Source organism: Petromyzon marinus, chromosome 45, assembly GCF_048934315.1.
Source record: "Petromyzon marinus isolate PM22_M1 ecotype Great Lakes invasive population chromosome 45, UKy_Petmar_22M1.pri1.0, whole genome shotgun sequence".
Lineage (NCBI taxonomy): Eukaryota > Metazoa > Chordata > Hyperoartia > Petromyzontiformes > Petromyzontidae > Petromyzon > Petromyzon marinus.
In genome coordinates this window covers 4,090,230-4,115,141 of record NC_133711.1, presented here as the reverse complement: position 1 = coordinate 4,115,141, position 24,912 = coordinate 4,090,230, and the positions used below count along the sequence as shown (strand labels likewise).

At 49.3% G+C, this 24,912-nt stretch overlaps 1 protein-coding gene and 2 long non-coding RNA genes across 6 annotated transcripts in view; 2 read left to right on the top strand and 1 right to left on the bottom strand.

The window, feature by feature from the left end:
- The window catches only part of LOC116952061 (voltage-gated potassium channel regulatory subunit KCNG2-like), a 43,391-nt gene extending 18,974 nt beyond the window's left edge, over nucleotides 1-24,417 (top strand). For 3 of the 4 annotated variants that reach the window (XM_032971085.2, XM_032971083.2, XM_076074044.1), the window contains exons 3-5: nucleotides 2,221-2,634; nucleotides 7,680-7,889; nucleotides 19,600-24,417. In XM_032971085.2, the coding sequence (XP_032826976.2) occupies nucleotides 2,221-2,634; nucleotides 7,680-7,889; nucleotides 19,600-20,475 (1,500 nt within the window). In that variant the 3' untranslated portion in view covers nucleotides 20,476-24,417. The remainder of the gene's footprint in view (nucleotides 1-2,220; nucleotides 2,635-7,679; nucleotides 7,890-19,599) is intronic. The other variant, XM_032971086.2, reaches the window with a different exon arrangement.
- The window catches only part of LOC142930910 (uncharacterized), a 559,094-nt gene that overhangs the window by 417,003 nt on the left and 117,179 nt on the right, over nucleotides 1-24,912 (bottom strand). The window lies entirely within an intron of this gene.
- LOC142930907 (uncharacterized) lies at nucleotides 8,198-12,027 on the top strand. Its single transcript, XR_012946889.1, has 2 exons — nucleotides 8,198-11,053; nucleotides 11,099-12,027. It is a non-coding gene; the product is annotated as an uncharacterized LOC142930907 (long non-coding RNA).

Below are 24,912 nucleotides of genomic sequence, written 5' to 3'. Positions count from 1 at the left end.
GAAAACAGCGGAAGCAAGTTTCTTAGATCACTCCCCAGCCGCCCACCTCTGTCCGCGCAGCAGCGTAGAGCTGGGTTGCACCACGGTCAACTGGCGGGTTGGCACGTAACGGAGTAAAGTGTGGGTACTCCCACGGCTCCCGAGACGCCACGGTGGCGAAGGTGGTGCCACGGTGGCGGGATGTTATCTACAGCGCCTGGTATGCAGGAGGCCGTGGGTTCGATCCCCGTGGTCACGTGGCTTTTTTCCGGTTCTTACCTCCACATGACGATAAGCCACTTCGTTGAGCTTTCATTTGTGGCCAGGTCACTTCTGAAAAAGAGCTTTATAGCTCAGCGGGCCTTATCTGGTAAAAAAAAATAGTTTAGTAAGACATCTGGCCTGCACGGAAGAGCAGGCCACACACCCTCAGGAGACGCCCTCTAGTGCTCCCTGTAGTGGAGGCCCTTCTACCAGCAGTGGCGCGAGCTAGCAATTGCAGGGCTGCACCTTTAACCCTTCGCTTGGCACCAACTGAACACTTGATGGACACCGTGTCCCCCATGGTGGGCCGATCTTCCCATAGAAACTTCCCAAGGCGGAAGGCGACGTCCCGGAGTCACCGCCTTTTGAAGTGGCGGGGGGCCCCTTGGAGGGGGTAAAGGGCACTGGTGGTGTGGGAGGGGGGCGCAATGTCCCTCATCCACCTCGCCCCTTGGATCCATCACTGGATAGCACTCGGGGCTGCCCCTCGAATGTTGAAGATGTATGCATGTTGCATGAATGTATATTGTATGTATGTTGTATGAATTTATGTTTTATTATGTTCTACGTATGCTGCTTGTATGTTGTATGTATGTTGTATGTGTGAATGTATGTATGTTGTATGTATTTTGAATGTCTGTTGTATGTATGTTGTATGTGTGTTCTATATTGAACTTCTTTCGCACATCGTGCGTAAGCCAACCGTGACATTTGGTGCAGCTGAGTAGTGTGGTTTATATTTAATTGTTATTATCCAAGCGCTACCAGTGCTCAACGAAGATTACGATGGGCAGGGTGGAGGCAGAGGTTAATCCAGGTAGCTTCTGTAAAAAAACATTATCGAGCTCAGTTGACCTTACATAGTGAAATAAAACAAAGTTTAGCAAGAAGCTCCTGGATTGGATTGCCCGCAAGGGCGCATTGCCCTGCGGAGTATATATTTACGTGATCTAACCCGAAAAAAAACACCTCTTATGGATAATATTTGTCGCGAAACCCTTAAACGGTGTGGAGTGTTTCATGTTCTCCCCTGTTATGTATGGATTTCCTCCGAGTTCTCCGTTTTTCCTCCCATAGCTAAACATTGCAACTTCAATGACGTCGAAAAGCAATATGAATATCCCACAGATAAAACAACAACAACGTAGCTCGTGTGGGCGTGAACACATTCCCGTGCCGACAAATTACCTGCAAAAGACTAATTTGGGATTAAGCAGAGTTAGCAGCAACATTAGCCCTGACTGCAAAAAACAACAACTTGGCAAGATCCTAATACCAAATAATCTTGGGATCCAGTGAGGCTTTTCTGGGTTCACAACCGCAACAATAACAACAACAGCAGCAAATCTCACTTGCGAGCAGGCCAGGGCAAATTCCCGACTCGGCTCAACAACAACAAACGCACTAAATTCAATGGGGAATGTACAGCCATCTAATTGAGTATGTTTGTACTGTATGCATGTTGAACTTCTTTCGCGCCGTACGTAGCCAACTGTGCCAATCAGAGGTGAGGGTGAAGTTGTTTTCATTTATTTTATTTTACCTATGTGACATTACCGAAAAAAACAAAGAGTATGGGTACAAAAAAGCAGTTCTAAAGAAATGAGTTTGTCAATCTAGACGATTTGAACGTGCATAGCTCCGGTGGCTTCCTCATATCGGAAGAGCGTTCCAGACGGCCGCAGAAGCGCATCTGAAAGCGCCGCGCGATGATGCGGTGACCACCGCCTTTGTTCGAGGGCTAGCCAAAAGCCGCCGCTGCGAGCATGAATGCATGTACGTCGAACTTCTTTCGCACCGTACATAGCCAACCGTCCTACTTGTAGGTACGTGGAGGAGAAGGACGACAAACTAAAAACACAAAGCAGCCTCGAGCCTCCGCTGGCTGACTAACACCGACAAACGAACAAACGACCGATCGAACGGACCGAACGATAACCCTCTCCGGCGACGGCCTTTCCCCCCCGGCCGCCGAAGGTGATCATCAACGTGGGCGGCCTGCGATTCTCCATGCCGTGGACGACGCTGGACGAGGGCTGCCCCTCGGAGCGCCTGGGGCGCCTGCGTTCCTGCAACAGCCACGACGACCTGATGGCGCTGTGCGACGACTACGACGTCGCCTGCAACGAGTTCTTCTTCGACCGCCACCCGGCCGCGTTCGGCGCCATCGCCGCGTGCCTGCGCGCGGGCAAGCTGCGTGTGTCGCGGGGCACCTGCGCCCTCGCCTTCCGCGAGGAGCTCGCCTACTGGGGCGTGGACGAGGCGCGCCTCGAGTGGTGCTGCCGCCGCCGCCTCTACCAGAAGCAGGAGGAGGAGGCGGAGGCTGTCAAGCAACTCGAGGAGATGGAGACGGAGGAGGGGCAGCAAGGGGCGGACAAGTGCGACGAGATGGTGAGTCGGGCGGCCGCGGCGACGTAGCCGGCCGGCCGGCAGGCCAAGCTGGCCGTGGCCGGCCGCAACTTCCGCCGGGGGCAAGGGGCGGGTAAAGGCGCAGCCCTGCAGTTGCTCACTCGCGCCACCGTTGACCGGAGGGCCACCGCTAGGGAGGATCTCGGGAGAGTTTTGCCGCGATGGGGGGCGGCGGGGGGGTGGTGGTGGGCGATCGTTCCACGACCGCCGCACGTGATTGGGAGAGGTCGGGGCACTCACGCTTGACCCTGCCAGCCGAGGCCCCTGGAGGTCACGGGAGGCCAAGGGAGGGGAACTCGTCACTGGCAGCAGAAATGCATCGCGGTGCTAACGCTGAAAAGTTCCCCCCGTGGGTGCATTGGGCTTTAAGTGGCGAGATGTTAACTACCTCGCCTGGTATGCAGGAGGTCGTGGGTTCGACCCCGACCCTGACAGTGCCTGTGTATTTGGAGTTTGCGTGTTCTCTCTCTCTCTCTCCGTGGTCGCGTGGATTTTTTTTTCTTCGGGTCCTCTGGTTTTTCCCTCCGTGTTTAGAATCAACATCACGCGTTCAGAGTATTTGGCTGCTACAAATTTCGTGGCCGGTTCGCTTCTGATAAAGAGCATAGCTCAGTGGGCCTTACCTGCTTAAATTAAAATAAAAAGTAGTTCATTCTTTTGGTTTATTTAAGGGAAACGAAGAAAAACGTCAAAAGTGATTTCCTGCTCCAACGAGCATTCAGGCAACGCTCATCGCCTGTCTACAGCCCCGACCCAGCGGTGGGGATTCCGCATCCCTTGTTGCTGAAGTCAACTTCCCCTGTGCTACAACCACTCTTGGCTTAAGTCGATATCGTTTTCATGACCTCGGAGGGATGATGGGCAGAGTCAATCCTCCCTCCCTCCCCTCCCTCCCTCCCTCCCCTCCCTCCCTCCCCCCTCCCCTCCCTCCCTCCCTCCCCCCCTCCCCTCCCCCCCTCCCCTCCCTCCCTCCCCCCCTCCCCTCCCTCCCTCCCCCCCTCCCCTCCCTCCCCTCCCTCCCCTCCCCTCCCTCCCTCCCTCCCCTCCCCTCCCTCCCTCCCTCCCTCCCCTCCCTCCCTCCCTCCCTCCCTCCCCTCCCTCCCTCCCTCCCTCCCTCCCCTCCCTCCCCTCCCTCCCCTCCCTCCCCTCCCCTCCCTCCCCTCCCTCCCCTCCCTCCCCTATCCCCAACCAGGATGTGAACTCGCAACCTTCCCATTGAGGGCCGCTCGCTCTGCCGTTGAGCCAACCGGCCGGTTGCTGTAGACGAACCGAAAAAAAAGCCTAATTCTTAATCTTTTAGAGTGCAAAAAATAAACCCCAACAACATTGGCTTCCCAAATCTGGAGCGTTGTCCAAATGTGGTCACCGTAATCATAATCAGCATCGGCATTTAATATCTTTAATGCGCTCCACCGCCCGCTACATCCCCGACGCACATGCAGAATGGTTTCACGCGTGAACCCAACGGCCCACAGATCTATTAATTTATTAATGCAAGAATCACATGACTGTACGGAGAACCGTGCAAGTGAATACGATACAAGAAAAACAATACGTTCAGCGTTTTGTCGTTTTCCTCCTGGAAGGCAAAGATCTCTCGTGTAGCCTGAACACACTCATACTCATTGGTTCGTTCGGTAAAGTCACGTGGGCATAAAATAAAATAAATCACGACGTTTCGGGCGCAACACAAGCGTCCGTCATCAGGTGGGAAAGCGTCACGGACGCTTGTGTTGGGCCCGAAACGTCGTGATTTATTTTATTTTATACCCACGTGGACTTTACCGAAAGAACCAAAGAGTATGGATTCCTGCAGTCACGAAAACTTCAAATCCAAGACTGAACACACTTGTCGGGCAAGTCAGAATCAGAATCTTTATTTAAACTGCAGGAGGAATCCGATGAGCTATGAAGCTCTTTTTCACATATTTCCAGTATGGGCGAGCACCTATGAGGGGGTGGGTGGCCAGAACCACGCCCGGCCACCTTTGTCTCCCGAGCTGCAACAATGACATACCACACCAGGTACTCATTTGAGGATGAGTCGACCTAGGGGAGTACACGGACCGGTTCAAGTAATCGTCACACACTGGTCACGCGGCCGGTCCACACGTGCAGGCCTGCCGTGGAGTTTCAAATTTACAAGCAAATGTGAAACAAAAAACTGAACTTTTTAATTTTTCCAGGTAAGGCCCACTGAGCTACTATAGAGTTGTTTTGTCAACATCGCGTGTAAATATATAGCAGCCAAATATTCTAAATGCACGTTTTGTCGTTCTACCCTCACTGCTCAGAGCCCTCATGGAGGGGGAGAGGGTGCGGGGGAGAGGTCGTGCAGGCAGCGGCATGGATACCGTGCAGGAGAAGATTATTCCATAATACAGGTGTTTTGGGTTACATTGCGTAAATATACGAATGTGTCTGTACTCTTTGGATTCCTGCAGTCACGAAAGCTTCAAATCAAGATATAAATGTGTCGTAAAACCCGCCAACACCCGACACGGCCAACTAGTAAGGGTTGTCACGTAAACAGAACGTGCCAATTCGTTACGAGTACAGCACACCGGTGTGTCGGAGAGCCAAGCCACAACATTTGCAATGTAACCTTCCCAATTGGTTGTGTCGGGTGGTGGCGGGTTTAACGACACATTTATATATTTACGCGATCTAATCCCCCAATTAGTCTTGGCCAGTAGTAACTATATTCTTGGTTGTTTCGGTAAAGTCATGTAGAAGGGAAACAATAAAATAATAAAAATATAATAAAAAAAAATTCTCACGGACGCTTCGACTGCAACACAAGCAATCATCATCAGGTGTGAAAACCGCAGCAAGAAAATTTGAAAAAAGTGGCGTTTTTTTTTTTACGTTAGCACCACGGAGAGCGATTTGACAGTTTGCTCAGATGGACGAGTCCATCTATGTTCGGAAAAGAGGAGGGGGGAGACGAAAATAATGGATGCGGTCTGAAAGCCACCATAAGCGTGAACAATCAATTAAGACCCGAAATGGTTTATCAAATCCTTCCAATGATTGCTAAGCCATAATCCATCTTCTCGGTTGAAATTGTCTCTGTGTTTGTATATGTGGATAGCCTCATGAACGAATCTTTCATGGTAGCCAAATGGTTTGCAAAATAACCTCTGTCTTGGAGAAGTCAATGTCATGTGAGCCTACTGAATTATAACAGTGATCTGCCACGGCCGAGGTGTTGGTCCTACTGTGTTTTAGGTCTGCTTTGTGTACACGGATGCGGTCCGAGACATGCCGTTTGGTTTCTCCAATGTAACTACTACCACAGAGGCAACTTAGTTTGTCCGAAATCACATCTTTTTCAGACGGAACCAGATCACGGATTTTATGTAATGTTTTGAATCGGACCTGGATCTTGTGTTTATTCAAGATTTTGGAGATTTTTTTTGTGATCCCCGCAATGTAGGGTAAAGTGATGGTTTTGAAAGGCTCCTCAAGAGGGTCCTTCTTCATGGTTGGAGTGATAGCTTTGCGGATTGTGTAGTTGGAGTAACCATTAGCCTTAAGAGCTTGGTGTACGTGCTTGAGTTCACTGGCTATGTGTTCCTGGTCGGATATGCATTGGGCTCTATAGTGCAGAGTCTTGATGAGGGAGTTCTTCTGGGATGAATGGTGGTGGGAATCCGGTTTCAGGTAAGCATCCGTATGGGTAGCTTTCCTGTAGACAGAGTGGCTCATTGAACCATCAGGTCTCTTTTTTATTAGGACATCCAAAAAAGGTAGCTTGCCATCTTTTTCGACTTCCATGGTAAATCTGATGGCTGAGTGTATGGAATTGATGTGGTCGAAGAATTGGTCTAGAGCAGGCCGGCCATGTGGCCAGATGACAAAAGTGTCATCCACGTACCTCTTCCATAAGGTTGGGCGCAGAGTGGCAGTCTGGATGGCGTCAGTCTCAAATTTCTCCATGAAAATGTTGAACTTAAGCACGTACACCAATCTCTTAAGGCTAATGGTTACTCCGACTACACAATCCGCATGAGGGAGCATTTTGCTTTTCCATCGGAGAATGAATAAGCATACATTTAGTTACTAAATACTTTGATTTTAATGATTCTACCAGGGATTTTCATTATTTGGAATGAATATGTAATTGTTATAATTGTACTCTCCATTTTGCTTCATTCTACTACAAAGTTTCAAGTATTTTTTAAACTTATAATTACTTTAAATATATTACAATTATAAGAGAATTTCAATATAATATTCTGAACATCTGCAGTTTTAGTTAGACGATGAATATTTTCAAGTGAAATTTATGCTAAATTTCAGCTTTCCAAGGCCTCCTTTCTAATAAATGTTTTCGCCTACAACATCAGAGTGCAGGGCCACATGAAATACGCACTCCAATGACGATAGTTTAAAGCGATTTGAAGCTTGTTTTATTTTAAAAATGGAAATATGTTTTTGGGGAAGAGGAGGGGGCAGAGCTTTGTGACGTCATATTTGAGGGGGGGGGGGGTCTGACTTTTTGTGACGCCGTGTGACGAGGAGGAGGGGGGGGGGGTCAAAAATCGTCCAAAATCGCGTGACGTCATTCACGGATGGCCCCATTCATATATCGCTCGCGGCTCCTCTCGCCTAATCACATCGCCGTTACGTTCACGGTCGCGAACGTTTCACGACGTCGGGGCGCTCCGTCGTCGTCAACATATGCTTTGTGTTCTTTGACGCTGTTGTTGTAAGCATGCTGCATGGTGGTCGTCAACGGGGGGCCTCAACTCGTAGCTTTGGCCACCAGAGAGGGGGGGGCCCGGCACCCCCTGCCCTCCCCCCCCCGCCCCCCCCCCCACACACCCCACGCTCCTCACGCTCCCGATAGCCGCTTAGGTCAAAAAAACAAAAAAAATTATCGGTTCTCATTATAATCTTTCGTTTTCAAACGTACCTTCGCCGACGCATCGTCGCTCGCGACAGACGGGGCGAAAACCCTTCGTGGTGTCTTTTTTTCGTCGCCGCTGCTTTTCGTCCCCTCCGCGGCGACGTCCCCGCAGGACGACAGCGGCGGCGGCGGCGTCCCAGCGAGGACGCGGGCGGCGAGGCGCTTGAGCTGGCTCATGAGCCGCCTGCGCGACATGGTGGAGGACCCCAGCTCGGGCCTCCCCGGGAAGATCTTCGCCTTCCTCTCGGTCGTCTTCGTCGCCATCACGGCCGTCAGCCTCTGCATCAGCACCATGCCCGACCTGCGCGCCGAGGAGGACAAGGTGACGGCGGGCGGGCCACGCTCACCTCGTGCAGCCCCGGGGCAGAGCCTCTACGATATGCGTCCCATGGCCCCTTTTGAAAAGCGGTATCCCGCCAAGTTCCGGCAGCGTCATCGTTTTGATTTGAAGCTTTCGTGACTGCAGGGATGCATGTTTGTGGTTCTTTCGGTAAAGTCACCACGTAGAAGGGAAACGATACAATAATAAAAATATAAAACAGTAACATTATCACGACGTTTCGACTGCAACGCAAGCAATCATCATCAGGTGTGAAAACCACTGCAAGAAAATTTTGGGAAACTGACACTTTTTTCAAAATTTTCTTGCTGTGGTTTTCACACCTGATGATGATTGCTTGTGTTGCAGTCGAAACGTCGTGAAAATGTTATTGTTTTTTATTTTTATTATTTTTATTGTTTCCCTTCTACGTGACTTTACCGAAAGAACCAAGAAAAAATAGTGTTATCATTGTTAAGCTCTGTTTTGATCTTGATTTGAAGCTTTCGTGACTGCAGGAATACATATTCGAAAGTACCAGAGAGTGCAAGCTCTGTTTTGTCTATCTCACCAGGTAAGGCCAGGCTATCACAAACAATAGCTCACATGGAATTGTATAGCAGCCAAATACTCTTAAGCGCATGTTTATAAATCTAGAGGGGAAAAAAACGGAGGACCGGGAGAAAAATCCACGCGACCACGGAGAGAGAGAGAGAGAACTTGCAAACTCCAAAAATACAGGTGTCAGTGTCGGGGTTGGGTTCGAACCCACGACCTCCTGCATGCCAGGCAAGGTCGTTAACATCTCGGCACAGTGGCGGCCTTTTGCACCGTACGTAGCCAACCACGCTAATTTCTTTCCTGGAGGCCCTTCCCGCCAGCAGTGGCCTGAGTAACCCAGTGTACGTGTTGCGTAATCATAATAGAGCGCTGAGCAAGGGGAAGTGAAATATTGTTTGGCGAATGAGCACGTCGGGAGTATGCGTTTACTCTTATCACGTGAACAGCACACTCTCAAATTAAAGTTAATAAAAATTACCTGACACGTAAAAACGCCTACCTGTGAAATTAAATCACCCTGAAGGGAAATAACGAAGGGCATTCAAATTAAGATTGCAGTGAAATAGGGCCATTTTTATAAATCACACATCTAATATCTGACATTTAGTTTTCAAGGGACTCGGTGCGTCGCGATCATTTTTGTTCGTACTTCATGCCAGCGGTGTGGCCTTTTCATTTTTACAAACCAGTGTTTACCGTCCGCGTGCAAATTAACTTGTGACGCGTCACGCGGAATCGATCCGGCAAAAATTCGACTGGCCACTTAGCACCTTTCCCTTCAGAGACGTCGGCAAGACGCAGGGTGGGGGTCCCGTTCAACCGCCGAATCTGGGAATGCGTGCGCAAGCGGCTTGGGGTTTTATTTACTTAGAGAGGTACAGCGCCGTTGTTGTTAAATACGTTGTCACTCACCGCAGAGAAGCGTAGCGGCACGGCAGCACTCTGGCGCCAAACTGTGCCACACGCCCTCCCTCATGGCCTTGTGGGAGCCTCGGTACAGATAAAGTTATTTGATCTTTTCTTACGATTCCGTTCCGATGATGCACACGTGTGGAATGGAATCTGAAGAAAAATTGGTGACGTACGTCATCGGAATAGGAAAGGGTTATCCATAATAGAGGTTAATTTGGATTAGATCGCGTGAATGTTTAAATGTTGTGTCGTTAAACCCGCCACCACCCGACACAGCCAACTAGTAAGGGTTGTCATGTAAACATAACGTACCAATTCGTCACTAGTACAGCACTCGTGTATAGTGTATAGTGTTGTGTATAGTAGTGTAGTGTATAGTAGTGTAGTGTATAGTGTAGTGTATAGTAGTGTAGTGTATAGTAGTGTAGCGTAGAGTAGTGTAGTGTATATTATAGTGTATAGTGTAGTGTATAGTGGTGCAGTGTATAGTAGTGTAGTGTAGAGTAGTGTAGTGTATAGTGTAGTGTATAGTAGTGTATAGTGTAGTGTATAGTAGTGTATAGTGTAGTGTATAGTGTAGTGTATAGTAGTGTATAGTGTAGTGTATAGTGTAGTATACTAGTACAGCACACCGGTGTGTTGGAGAGCCAAGCCACAACATTCACAATCTGAGTACGAAAGTTCGCCAGTAATTACAACCGGCTTCATCAGGCGACAGCCAGATTTGACATGCTCTGTTTACGTGACAACCTTTACTAGTTGGCTGTGGAATGTCTACCACTGACTCAGGCCTAAACTTGAGAAGTGAGCACCGATGCTTCTACGCTCATTATATCGGGAAATCACTCTGAGTTTTTGACTTAAATTGTCTGAAATCTTGACTTAAAGCTTTCGTGACTGCAGGAATTCATATTTCGGTAAAGTCACGTGGAAGGGAAGTAATATACCTGCTAGTGGAGTGAGTTCCCTGCCCAGTGTTGTGATGCTCCCTGGCTATAGAGTGAGCTCCCTGCCCAGTGTTGTGATGCTCCCTGGCTATGGAGTGAGCTCCCTGCCCAGTGTTGTGCTGCTCCCTGGCTATGGAGTGAGCTCCCTGCCCAGAGGTGTTGTGCTGCTCCCTGGCTATGGAGTGAGCTCCCTGCCCAGTGTTGTGATGCTCCCTGGCTATGGAGTGAGCTCCCTGCCCAGTGGTGTGCTGCTCCCTGGCTATGGAGTGAGCTCCGTGCTCAGTGTTGTGCTGCTCCCTGGCTATGGAGTGAGCTCCCTGCCCAGTGTTGTGCTGCTCCCTGGCTATGGAGTGAGCTCCCTGCCCAGTGTTGTGATGCTCTCTGGCTATGGAGTGAGCTCCCTGCCCAGTGCTGTGCTGCTCCCTGGCTATGGAGTGAGCTCCCTGCCCAGTGTTGTGCTGCTCCCTGGCTATGGAGTGAGCTCCCTGCCCAGTGCTGTGCTGCTCCCTGGCTATGGAGTGAGCTCCCTGCCCAGTGTTGTGATGCTCCCTGGCTATGGAGTGAGCTCCCTGCCCAGTGTTGTGCTGCTCTCTGGCTATGGAGTGAGCTCCCTGCCCAGAGGTGTTGTGCTGCTCCCTGGCTATGGAGTGAGCTCCCTGCCCAGTGTTGTGATGCTCCCTGGCTATGGAGTGAGCTCCCTGCCCAGTGCTGTGCTGCTCCCTGGCTATGGAGTGAGCTCCCTGCCCAGTGTTGTGATGCTCCCTGGCTATGGAGTGAGCTCCCTGCCCAGAGGTGTTGTGCTGCTCCCTGGCTATGGAGTGAGCTCCCTGCCCAGTGGTGTTGGTGATTCGGAGGCGATCGCCACGTGGTTTAAACCTCGCAAGAAGACGCCTTTTTTCCTTTGGTTCTCACAAATTTACTCCTCAATGTCTGCTTAGTCATTGTTTCCGTTGGTCTCTGGTTAAGGTTGTATTTTCGTGTGATGTACGGTGCCTTGAGTGCCTGCTAGAAAGGCGCTTGTAAAAACAATTTATTATTGCTGTTAAAGTGTTCAGTCGATCGTAAGTTTCTTTAGAGCCGATAGTGAATAAATAAATAAAAACAGCAGAAAACTGTCGTGGCCACCGTTTACATAGCAAGCCCTCTTAGGGCGCCACCTAAAAACAATCAACGTTTGTTTTCCTCAGCGACATTAACGGGATTCTTTATCCCAAATGATCTCGTGAGATTTCTCCAACAGTAAAAAGCCCCACAAAATCCCATTGCTCTCCTCAACAGAATATGGACTTGCGGGCCACGTTCTCGTTCGGATTTAACAATCTAATGAGGTCAATGGGAGACAATCGTTTGAATAATTGCGAGTGATTTATTTTGGTGTTCATTAATTCATTTGTCTTGCTTTGTTCACTTCCCCCCCCCCCTCTCCCTTCCCATCCCATTTGAGGCCCTGTTGACCTTTACCTGGCAGCATTCTCATTCGGCAGTCTCTCACCCACAGGTCATTTTGTACAAACAAAACAAAAAATCAATGTTTCAAGTCACGACCGCTCTGACCTTCACTTCCGTCTGGAGGGAACACTTTAAACTACATTAACATTCCGTGTTGCCTTTTTATTTGGATTTCTTCTCCTTCTTCTTCTCCTTCTTCTTCTTCTCGCATCGTAATTTCTTCACGCAGGCGGAACACGTAAATAACTAAATAAATGTCCCGGCACATTTTGCTCTCGTTTCCTCCCTCGTCGTGCTTTCAAGCCTTGCCACCTCGAGAGGAGGCCTTTGATTTTGACGCACGGCTAAAAAAAAAAAAAACGCTTTGGCGTAATAAATCAGAGTGCCCTCCCCGCTGCTACTTGAATTGGAGTGCGGATTCCCTCCCGCGTCGGTGATGGCTCGCCGTTTCGCCGTCGGCAGGAGAGTGGCAGCGCCGAGTTTGAATCCACGTTGAGGGGGGGGGGGGGGGGTTGACCATGAAGCCCTCACCCATCGGAGTCGACGCAATGAGCAACAAGCTTTGTGACGAAATCGAGAGTGGTGAGACTTTTGTTCGATAGATTAAGAAGGAAAATTGCATTCATACCACTTAGCTTGCTGTCGGAGCGGTGTTCTTCGTTGCAAGGCCCCTGGTGGCCTTTAGTGCGGCCCTGACGTGCGTCCCAGGACAATACAGAGAGAGTGACAACACCGTCCATCATCGTCGTGCTGCTGTCAAACCCAACAACGGTTTCAAATGCGTGGCGGCCGTCATCACACTGGTGATGTCTTGTCAGCGAAAGTGGCCCCCCTCTTAACATCGGTGAAGAACCACTGTGCTATGGGGTGCATTTCGTGGGCGGGCTGCGATGGTACTGAGGTCGTGCGTTGTACAGGTCTTGGTTGCAACTGTGGTTGCGAAGGTGGCGATACAAACGGCGAATATCGGAAGGGTGCTTCAATACGCTACAGCAGGAGGGAACCGGTCTGAAACGTAAATATATCTGCAAATCACGACGACTTTCTTCGACGAAAAACAAAAATACTGTAAAAAAGGAACAAAAGCAGTCCGATGTAAAGGCTCTCCCCTGCCATAGGAATGTGGAATTTCCAGCACTGACTGTACACGGGAGGTGAGCACCGCTTCGATGTTCGATCGTGCAGGAGGTCATTTCGACCGCGAGTGGCGTCTGGAGCTCTGAGTGTTGTCTTTGCGGTGGCTTAATCTCCGGGCTCCTCCGGCTCCCTCCCGCACGAAGCCAGACGCTCGCTCACCGAGTTTGGCCGAAAAGTCGCGATGCAGGCAGCACCATCCCTCTGCGAAAGAACGTTGATCTATCTTCAGGGGGCGATGTTTCGCCGGATATAAATAAATGACATTCACGTTTGTCCAGCATCGAAAACGGAGAGAGATTGAGAGCCCTTTGAGGTAATCCGGCGATGACCTCTCAGGAAGCACTAATTCTCTCACGGCTCAAACAAACCCAGCTGTCTTTCAACTTTTTTTTTAGGGAAATGGGTCAACGCTTGCTTATGCTTCTGAATCCACAAACTAGATACATACCACCCCCCCCCACCGCCACTCTCCAAACTCCCCTGTAGGATTTAAATGTTGACGGCTGTGCTGTTGCCCAACTCTCCGACCTGTCTTTGGGCCGTACCGCGCGTGGTTCGGCAAAACGATGCTCGCCGTATCACGCTGGGGGCGGGGGGGGGTTGTTCAGAAGTTATTCTGAACTGCTCCTGAAGGAAGTTCCCGGCACGTGGACCGAAGCGTCGGACATCGTTTGCCGAGCGACGCCGGAGAGCTGAGCTCGTCTTAATATCTCCAGGAATTCGGGTTATAAAGTGTCACTCCCCAAACGCAGCGATTCGACGCATTGATACAATTCAACACAGTGACACAATTCAACGCATTGCCGCAATTTTACACAGTGACACAATTTTACAGTGACACAATTGGACACATTGACACAATTCAACGCTGTGACACAATTCAACACAGTGACACAATTCAACGCATTGCCACAATTTTACACAGTGACACAATTTTACAGTGACACAATTGGACACATTGACACAATTCAACACTGTGACACAATTCAACACAATAACATAATTCAACCCAGTGAGACAATTCAACACAGTGACACAATTCAACGCATTGCCACAATTTTACACAGTGACACAACTTTACAGTGACACAATTTGGACAAATTGACACAATTCGACACTGTGACACAATTCAACACAATAACACAATTCAATCCAGTGACACAATTCAAATAATTGACACAAAACACAGTGGCACATTTCAACACAGCGACACAATTCGGGACCGTAATTGAAGTCAAGCATCAAACTATTTTTTTGCGTCTAATGTTGTATCGCCTCATGTGCACCCTGTGTCATTATTTTCCGTCTCATTTCCATTGTGTTGTTGCTAACTATCCGCCAAAATGTAACACGAGCAGCTGATTCGCATCACACAGACGATTGGATGACCGAATGCAACGTGACCGTGTGACAATGCATATTATACACGAATGCTCTTCGCATATTTACGTGATTATGAAGTGTAGGTGCAGCCCCGTATCTAAAACACTCTATACTGTATTCTTGGCTCTTTCGGTAAAGTCACGTAGAAGGGAAATAATAAAATAATTAAAATATAAAACAATAGAATTCTCACGACGTTTCGATTGCAACACAAGCAATCATCATCAGGCGTGGTTGTATTTGTATTATTTTATTATTTACCTTCTACGTGTGAAAACCACACCTCATCACCGTCACACCTAATGATGATTCCCTTCTACGTGTGAAAACCACACCTCATCACCTTCACACCTAATGATCATTCCCTTCTACGTGTGAAAACCACACCTCATCACCTTCACACCTAATGATGATTCTTTTCTACGTGTGAAAACCACACCTCATCACCATCACACCTAATGATGATTCCCTTCTACGTGTGAAAACCACACCTCATCACCATCACATCTAATGATGATTCTTTTCTACGTGTGAAAACCACACCTCATCACCTTCACACCTAATGATGATTCCCTTCTACGTGTGAAAACCACACCTCATCACCATCACACCTAATGATGATTCCCTTCTACGCGTGAAAACTACACCTCATCACCATCACACCTAATGATGATTCCCTTCTACGTGTGAAAACCACACCTCATCACCATCACACCTAATGATGATTCCCTTCTACGTGTGAAAACCACACCTCATCATCATCACACCTGATGATGATTGCTTGTGTTGCAATCGAAACGTCGTGGGAATTCTATTGTTTTATATATGTATTCTTTTATTATTTCCCTTCCACGTGACTTTACCGAAAGAACCAAGAATATGAATCCCTGCAGTCACGAAAGCTTTAAATCGAAACTCTATACTGTATTTGTAACCTGCTTTTAAAACTATGTTCTCGAGCGCCGTGAGTTAAGACGCTCTGTAAATACATAGAAATAACATCAGGTAAGCATTCGGAAAATTGCACCGTTGCTGTTTGAACCGCCGCATCGGGAAATGGAATCGAAGCTGCGAATCTCTGGATCGCAAGTCCAGCGTGCTGACCGTGACACCATGGAAGCCTGCCCGGCACGCCTGCCGATGGACACCTGTGCAGAGAATTGCATCAAAGAAACACCGCGCTAATCATGAGAACGTATTCATTGTTAAGCACCGTGAGATTTTTGTTTTTAGTCTAAGATGTCTCATCTCAGAGCTCGCTATTGTGGGATAAAGATGACGCTGACTGCGTTGCAAATCCAACGCGTCAGAAACTAAATGAGCATTTTATTATTTAAAACGCTGAATACGAGAAATAAAATCCAAATAAATTAACGAACTTTAAACGAATTACTTCCGATGCCTAAAACAACTCAAATGATGTTTGCATGTAGTTATCTAGGTAGCAATTATCTTTATTGTAATAAAACAAAGTTTAACATTCTTGCGAAGGGGCGGACAATTTAATTTATAGTCTTGCACGTTTAATATTCATGCCAAATGAACCGAGTTCATACCGCGGTATTTTTACGTAAAAAAAAATGTGTTTTCTTTAGACAGCACTTTTCATCATCATCATCATCGACATCGACAACAGCAGCTGTAGTATCTATGCATGTTGAACTTCTTCCGCACCGTACATAACCAAACCGTGCTAATCGGAGGTGACGGGGGAAGGACAACAAACTAAACACACAAAAAAAGCAGTGCTTTTAGGGAAGTGAGTTTCCGATGTAGGTTTAACCACGGCGCTCCGTCATTTGTTCTCTTCCACAGTCAGAGCGGCCGGTGCGGTGTCTATCCTCCACCTGTGCAGGAGATGAGCGCACCCGCCGTTAGATCATCTGCGTCGCGATGATTCATTCACCGTCATCCCGAGTTTACGGGGGGGGGGGGGGAGCGAGAAGCCGCGGAAAGGATGCTCAATTGGGTCACTGAAAAGAAAGAAAGAAGCAAATAGATTTTGTATTTAAAGCTTTTGTGACTGCAGTGATTCATATTATTAGTTCTTTCGGTAAAGTCGCGTTGAAGGGAAACAATAAAATAATAAACATATTTTATTATTTTATATTTTTATTATTTTATTGTTTCCCTTCAACGTGACTTTTCCGAAAGAACCAAGAATATGAAACAAATAGATGTTACTCATTAGCGTTATACAGCGTCTTCGTTCGTGCAAATTGCAGCTCGCGATCACAGCGGAGCCACAGACGAGCTGGCAGGCTCCCTGGCGGCGAGCGGGCGCCGACAATTGCTCTGCAGTGCTCTAAATATTGCGGTGTCTTTAGCCAGTTCGTGAGTGTTCACAGAGGTGGGAGGGGGCAACGCTCTATCCCATACGGAAAGGGGACAGGCGATGTCGGTCCACGCTTTGCTCTACTCCATTTCTGCCGGCGAGCCAGGGGTGGGCCACCTCCTCCTCGACGCCCCCCTCCCCCCACCCCCCCCCCCCCGGGCGAGAAGAGAGTCTTGAAATTATAGTTTTTGTCATTTGTGCGGTGATCCACCGAAAACCAATCGCTGTCGCTCCCTCCACAGTGCCCGGTGACAGGCGGCCACGTGCTCAGGCACCACGGCCGCTCGGCGTGAAGCGCCGAGTCACTCGACGAACGCCGAGTCACTCGACGTTCATCGTTGCTTTTACTTTGCTTTGCTTCGGCCAAGAGCGACGTCGCGGCAGTGAATCCATCGGCGTGGTGGCCGACGCGCGGCCGTTCTCGCGGCCGCCACGCAAACTCGGGCAAGACATTTGTGGAGCGTCGCGTCGCGGGAGCAGGTGGAGCAGCGCTTGGGAAGGAACGGCGGCGAACGAGCAGTGTCTGAGTGCCGATGCTGACGTCCCCCCCCCCACCCACCACCCCGGTCTCAGCAGCAGCTGGGACAGCAGCCCTGGGTGGTGCTAAATCACGACACGTGGCCACTCTGTTGCCAAATGCGGCCTCGTCATTGCCACCACCACCCCCCCCCCCCCTCCGATATCATCTGCTCAGAGCTCCCTGCGTGTGAGGGGTACCAAGGTGGCTAGGAGATGTTAACTGTCTCGCCTGGTATGCAGGAGATTGTGGGTTCGATCCCGACCCTGACGCCTGCTGCTGCTGCTGCTGTGTATTTGGAGTTTGCGTGCCTCTCTCCCGGTGGTCGCGTGGATTTTTCTCCGCGTCCTCCCAGAGGTTTTTCCCTCCACATTTTAAATCTACACACGTTCAGAGTGTTTGGCTGCTATACATTTCCACGCGATAAGCCACTTCGTTGAGCGATCGTTTGTGGCCAGGTCGCTTCTGAAAGAGAGCTACATGGCTCAGTGGGCCTTGCCTGGTAAAATAACAAAATAAAAGTTTAGTTTATGGTTTAGCACGTGGTCTGTAATCCAGCAGTGGTGGGTTTGGTTGATTACCGCACAAATGACAAAAATCACTGCGAGACTCCCTTCCCGTGGGCATCAAGGAGGAGCCTTACCGCTGGCTCGCCAGCACTAATCCAGTACGGGTAGAGTGTGGGCTGATGTCACGGGATACAGCGTTTCCCCCTTGCGCGTGTGAGTTTTATCTCCGGTTTTGCTCCGGTTTTCTCCCACGTGAAAAAATAAACACTCATTCATTGGCTGAAAACATCTCAACATATCTAGAGAACAGCAGAGATTGGCGGGGGCGGATTTGGCTCCAGCTCCTGAGTCGTTCTCTCTCTCTCTCTTTCTCTCTCCGAGAGCTGCTACGAACGAACACCGCCCGGCGGCGGCCTGTTACACGTTGATATTATAAATGTTTTATCGCATTGTGTATTTATGCATAATCGCATTGTGCGTTTGTGAATGGTGCGTGCTAACTTGCAGCGCGAAACCAATGCTGCCGAGCAAACAACCAAAAAAGATCGCTCCGTAGAAGGCACTGTGTGCGCCTGACGTGATGTCTTAAAAAAAAAACATTAATCTGGAGAGACAAACATGGGAAGGTGGGTGCATCGTCTGATTTTGTTTTTATTTTGTTGCTCATGTTCTGCACAGCGACGCCCATGATTGTTTTGTGTTGTGTACGCTATGTAAAGGAATTGCACGTCGTGGGTTCAGTGACCTTTGCATCCACGAGAGCGTGCTGCATTTGGCATAACGCACGGCGGCAAGATTGATTCTTGAATTGAATCACGACTCCAAATCGTGACAATTCATCAAACCGCGGGGGCGGGGTCATGGGGGCGTGGGGGGTGGGGGGGGGGGTTGTGCGTGGGGGGGGGGGCAGAGCAAAGTTTCGTTGTTGCCTCCCCACCCGATGGGTGGGTGGCTCAACGTGGCCACCAGTTGCACGGTGGCTAGGAGATGTTTACAACTTCGCATGGTATACAGGAGGTCGTGGATTCAATCCCCAATCCCTGACGCCCACCTGCATATTTGGAGTTTGCGTGTCACACTCTCTCTCTCCCCGTGGTAGTGTGGATTTTACTGCGGGTCCTCCGGTTTTTTCCCTCCGCATTTAGACTCAACATCACCACGCGTTTAGAGTATCTGGCTGCTCTAAATGTCCACGTGATAAGCTATCATTTGTGGGCAGGTCGCTTCTATCAGAGAGCTGTATAGCTCAGTGGGCCTTACCTGGTGAAATAAAATAAACATGATTTAGTTTAGTTACTATATTCAACACCTTGGTGCAGTATCCCTGTAATAACCTCACAGCGAGACCGGTAACAGATGCCAATTCCCGAACCGTCTGGGGCCAAACCTACACTGAAAACTAATTTCTTTAGAGCGGCTTTTGTTGCGTTCAATTTGTCCTTCCCCTTCCGATTAGCATGGTTGATTACGTACGGCGCGAAAGAAGTTCAACACACACAGACACACACAGACACACACACACACAGACACACACACACACACAGACACACACACAGTCACGCACAGACACACAAAGTATGTTGTTTGGCATTGTGTCCGCGCGCGTTGCGAGTTATTTTAGGGCCATTCCATTGGTCGACTTGCCCTTGACGAGCACCTGACCCTCCACCGCCTTTGCTGTGTATCTCTCTGTGTGTATGTGTGTGTACGTGTGCGCGTGTGTGTGTGTACGTGTGTGTGTACGTGTGCGCGCGTGGGTGTGTACGTGTGTGTGTGTGTGTACGTGTGTGTGTGTACGTGTGTGTGTGTGTGTGTGCGTGCGTGGGTGTGTACGTGTGTGTGTGTGTACGTGTGTGTGTGTACGTGATGTGTGTGTGTGTGTACGTGTGCGCGTGTGTGCGCGTGCACCTCTCTCGGAGTGATGCTGGCGGTGCGTGCGTGCGTGCGTGGGGGCGACACGCAGGGCGAGTGCTCGCAGAAGTGCCACGACATCTTCGTGGTGGAGACGGTGTGCGTCGGCTGGTTCTCCTTCGAGTTCCTACTGCGGCTCATCCAGTCGCGCAGCAAGTGGCGCTTCCTGCGAGACCCGCTCAACATCATCGACGTGGCGGCCATCCTGCCCTACTACGTGACGCTCGTCGTCGACTCAGTGTCGGACGGCCGCCCGCCCTCCATGGGAAGCACCAACATTTACCTGGAGAAGGTGGGCCTCGTGCTGCGCGTGCTGCGCGCGCTGCGCATCCTCTACGTGATGCGCCTCGCGCGACACTCCCTCGGCCTGCAGACGCTGGGGCTCACGATCCGGCGGTGCACGCGGGAGCTTGGCCTCCTCCTCCTCTTCCTGTGCGTCGCCATGGCGCTGTTCGCCCCCATGGTCTACTTGGCGGAGAACGAGCTGGTCATGGGGAGCGGCGGCGGCGGCGGCGGTGCGTCTCGAGCATCCGAAGCGCCGCCCAGCGAGGATTCCGGCATCGGCGGCGGCGGAGGAGGAGGAGGCAGCCGAGCCCACGAATTCACGAGCATCCCCGCCTGCTACTGGTGGGCCATCATCTCCATGACCACGGTGGGCTACGGGGACATGGTGCCGCGCAGCGTCGCCGGCCAGGTCGTGGCCCTCAGCAGCATCCTCAGCGGCATCCTGCTCATGGCGTTCCCCGTCACGTCCATCTTCCACACCTTCTCGCGCTCCTACGTGGAGCTCAAGGAGGGCCAACTGCGCAACCTCCACCTGAAGCACCGCGTGGCGCTGCTCAAGGCGCAGGCGACGTCGCCGTCGCTCGACAGCTCCCAGTACTCGGAGCCCCTCGGACAGCGCGGCGGCCTCATCCCCAGCGGATGAGCGGCGTCACGCCGCTGACGACAGCGATGGTGAACAGTTTGCTGCTGCTGCTGTTGATGATGATGATGATGCTGTTGATGATGATGATGATGGTGGTGATGAACGGTCCTTGCTGATAATGATGACAAAGACGCTCCAGCTGCAGCTGATGATTAATGATGTTGACAATTATGAACATTTGCCATTGCCGATGCCGCCGCAACTGCTGTATGATGTTGATTACGATCATGAAAACGTGCTGCTGCTGTTCTTGATAATGAATAACAGCTGCTGCTGTTAATGATGATTTTGCGACCGATGATGAATGATGGTGATTATTAGAGATTAATCTTGATCTTGCATATTCATCATTACACGAAGATATGCAAGACACAGATCCCCCGTGTAGCCTTAGAGAACATAGGGGCATGTTCTTACATGCAGGAAATGTGACGTCTGTTGGAGTGGGAGGGTGGTGTCGTGGTTATCACACTGCATTGCACGATGAACCCGGCGACCTGGGTTTGAATCCCGACCATGGCAAACATTAGTGGCAAGTCACTTCTCAACCAGTCCCAAGCTCCCCTTGCAATAATCTGCAATGACCAGAGTGGCTAATTACGGTCAAATAATTCCACAACCGACACGGCGTAGGAAAATCTTCATGTAGGAGTGGATTTCGCAAAGAGGCTATCACTTCTAGATTTGAAGCTTTCGTGACTGCAAGGATCCATACTCTTTGGTTCTATTCGGTAATTCGGTAATAGAATAGAACCAAAGAATAAGGCTATCACTTATTATCACGACGTAGCCATGACATACGATGAGTATAGAGGGACAGCGCGATACGCATATAAGCGTGGTTTAAATTCGTCCGGGGTTTGTCTCGATCGGTTCGCCCAGCACACCACATCCAGTACACTTCTCGTGGCCACTCGTCACGTGCCGACACTCCAGTCTACCGACGATCCTGGAGAATATTCCGCGAGAAATTAAACGTTCGTGATGATGAACCTCTGCTGCTGATGGTGCTTCTGATGATGATGATAATCGTGAAGAACAGCCGCAGCTGCTGCTGCTTATGCCCTGGGATGTTTGAGTGTAGTTTGGAGGTGACTGATAGCACCTGTATGACTTTGGCATCCTCGGAAAGCCCTTCAAGAGAAGTACCAGGTTTTCACTTTCAATGAAAGTACTTTGCGCCATAGTCGCCGTTGTAAACAGACTCTGCCTTACAGTTTGAGACGCCTGCGCGATGTTGCCCGACGTTTTAGGCCACGAACCCTCTTGTCGTCGCAGAGGCGGACATTTTGACTTTGGAATTACCGAAAAAATGTGAAAACCTACAGCCATTGTGACACTAAACATTCAGGAAAATTCACGGGAAATTATACGCTGACAGAATAGAGCTTTATTTCTGTTTTGCGTGTTGGCAAGCTATGAAACTTACTTGAGAAAATTTTGGTCACTGGTTTAAATAGCTGTATGGCACCTGCCATTGCATGGACTCCAATGATGAGGAAACTAAACACGAACCGCGTTTTGTGTTTTAGTTTGCTGTCCTTCCTCCGCACCTCCAATCAGCACGGTTGGCTGCGTAGGGTGCGGAAGAAGTTCGACACACGTACGAGACTAAGACTCCGGAGACGAGACTTTTCCCTGGACATCCCTCGACTAAGAACAAAACAAACACACAAAATTCCGTGGATTTTGTGAAAGTGAGTCTCGATCTGGCCCACGAGTTCATGTCCTGGCACGAGCGATTAGATAACCTTTGACCTTCCGTGGCGCATGGGGACGGCTCTGTGCAACAGGGCCGATTGTAACGTCTCATAGAGCGTGCAGACTCTTAAAATAACAAATACAGGAATACCTCGATATGCGAAGTAGGTGTGTTCCCGGAGCTTCCTTTCGTATATTGAAACTTCGTGTATATGGAATCGCTTTTCACATCAGTACTGTGAGGATGCGTTGCCTGCGTTCATATTATTATAGTAAGACTTGTTTAAAACTTATTTAAGATTTTAGATTCCTATATGTTGAATGTATGCACCATCCTGCCAAAGTAAATTCCGTGTCGGTGTGAACTTTCATGGCGAATAAAACCCTTTCTGATTCTGATTCTGAAATCACCATTTCAGATTATGTAAACACTTCATAACTTACCATTCATATTGTAAACAAAGACAATTTATATTGAAAATAATATAATATTTTATACTGTACAGTATTAAAAATGTTTTGACAAACTTTCGCAATGCAGAAAGGTCAACAATCTATATCTTATAATAATTGTATTTTACTTACATAATGTATTATTTATTCATTTTAGTGTACGCGTTTATTATTTTTACTTTCTTTTCAGCTTTCTGTTCAAAGTAATTCATCCAAAGTTCGTAATACCGAAACTCCGTTTATCGAATATACGCATATCGAGGTATTCCTGTACGTTAATGTGAGTGCCGTGACTTTATTTTATGCGCAGAATCATTGTACGTATTGTAAATATGCTGCACGTATGTGGCGAAGTGGGTTTGCGTGTGTTTGTACAGATACCTTGGAGTGTACAAAGGGGAGCAAGGAGTGGCAGAGCAGCGATCATTGCGCTGCTCTGCGAAATCGGCGATCACGGCCAACATCGCCGATACTAGAACCATTTGCCTGGCCTCCCCTAGGCCGACTCAGCCTTAAATGAGCGATTAGTACGGTGCGCAAAACAAAACAAAAACATCAGTGCCGGGGAGGCAGAGGCGGCTGAATGTGGCGTTCACGGACACACCACCACCTCGTGTGCCGTGCGGGCCTTAATAGGTGCTCGCTAACAAGGCGTTTGACCCGATGGCAATCTGTCCCCTTAAAGGCTGAACGGGGAAACCTTTGCCTTCGCTTTGTTGCCCTGTTTATAGTTATACACAATGTACACGTTCGCGTACTGTATATATTTATATACAGATACAGAGGCAGGCGTGCAACGTGGGTCGGTGAGATGTCTCGTGCGACCACCCACCCCACCCCCGACGCTCGCGGGAACAAATAAAGAAACACGCGTGGAAGGGACTGGTGCCACGAGAGATAACCTCGCGTGCCTCGCGTCGAGAATGTGGCGTGCCGAGATTTACGACGGGGACCGGCGGTCCGCAGGATGTTGACTCCCTCGCCCGGTATGCAGGAGGTTCGTGGGTTCGATCCCGAGCCTGACGATCCCTGCTGTATAGTTGGAGTTTGCGTGTCGCTCTCTCGTCATCATCACGTTGGCTAGGAGATGTTGACTCCCTCGCCCGGTATACAGGAGGTCGTGGGTTCTATCCCGAGCCTGACGATCCCTGCTGTATAGTTGGAGTTTGTGTGTGTGTGTGTCTCTCTCTCCCCGTGGTCGCGTGGATTTTTCTCCGAGTCCTCCTGTTTTTCACTCCACATTTATGATGAACGTCAGGCGTTTAGATTATCTGGCTGCAGTCAATGTCGACATGATGATAAACCACTTCCTTGAGCTTTCACTATCATTTGTGGCCAGGTCGCTTTTGAAAGAGAGATGTACACGTACAGCTCAGTGGGCCTTACCTGGTAAAATAAAAAATAGATTAAGTTCGGTTTAGTTTCTATAAAATGTTTTTTTTGTGATTATATGTAAATATAAATGTGTCGTTAAACCCACCACCACCCGACAGAGACAATTAGTAAGGGACTAGTCACGTAAACAAAACGTGCCAATTAGTTACTACTTCAGCACACCGGCGTGTTGGAGAGTAAACCCACAACATTTATAATTTGGGTTCTGTGACGTCTCGCCGGTAATTACAACCAGCATCATCACGCGATAGCCAGAATTTGAGTAGAAATCCTCCTCCTGTTTTTGTCTTAAACAGAGGGGGGATACATGTGATGTCGTCACTTGTGACCCAATAAGGTGCCATGCCCTGTGGGAGGGTGAATGTATTGATATAAATTGCAATGGATATTTGTTATTGCTTTGGTTATTCACAGTTAAATAACATACAAAATGTGTATGCACATCACGCACGCACATTATGTACGTACATTATGTATTTACATTATGTGCGCACATTCTGCCGTTTCTTTAGTTTAGTTTGCTTTGACATCGAGCGCCCTGAGCCATTAACGCTGAAGTCCTGGGTTCGAATCCGGGTTCCAGCCGCACATGATTAAACCGGGTTCTCAAGCGCAGTGAGTTGATGGTGTTTGCCCAGTCGCCACTGACTTGACATGGAGACCCATAGACTCACATATATACCTATGAAAAATACTTACATAGAGACCCATAGAATCATATAGTGATTCTCACTTAGTGAACTACAGACTCAGATAGAGCCACATACACTCACTCTGTGAACGACAGCCTCGCATCGAGACAGACCTACACTCACGTAGACCAGGTTGCGATTAAGCTGAGTTCTCAAGCTCAGTGAGTTGATGGTCTCAGCCCAGTCGCCAATGTTA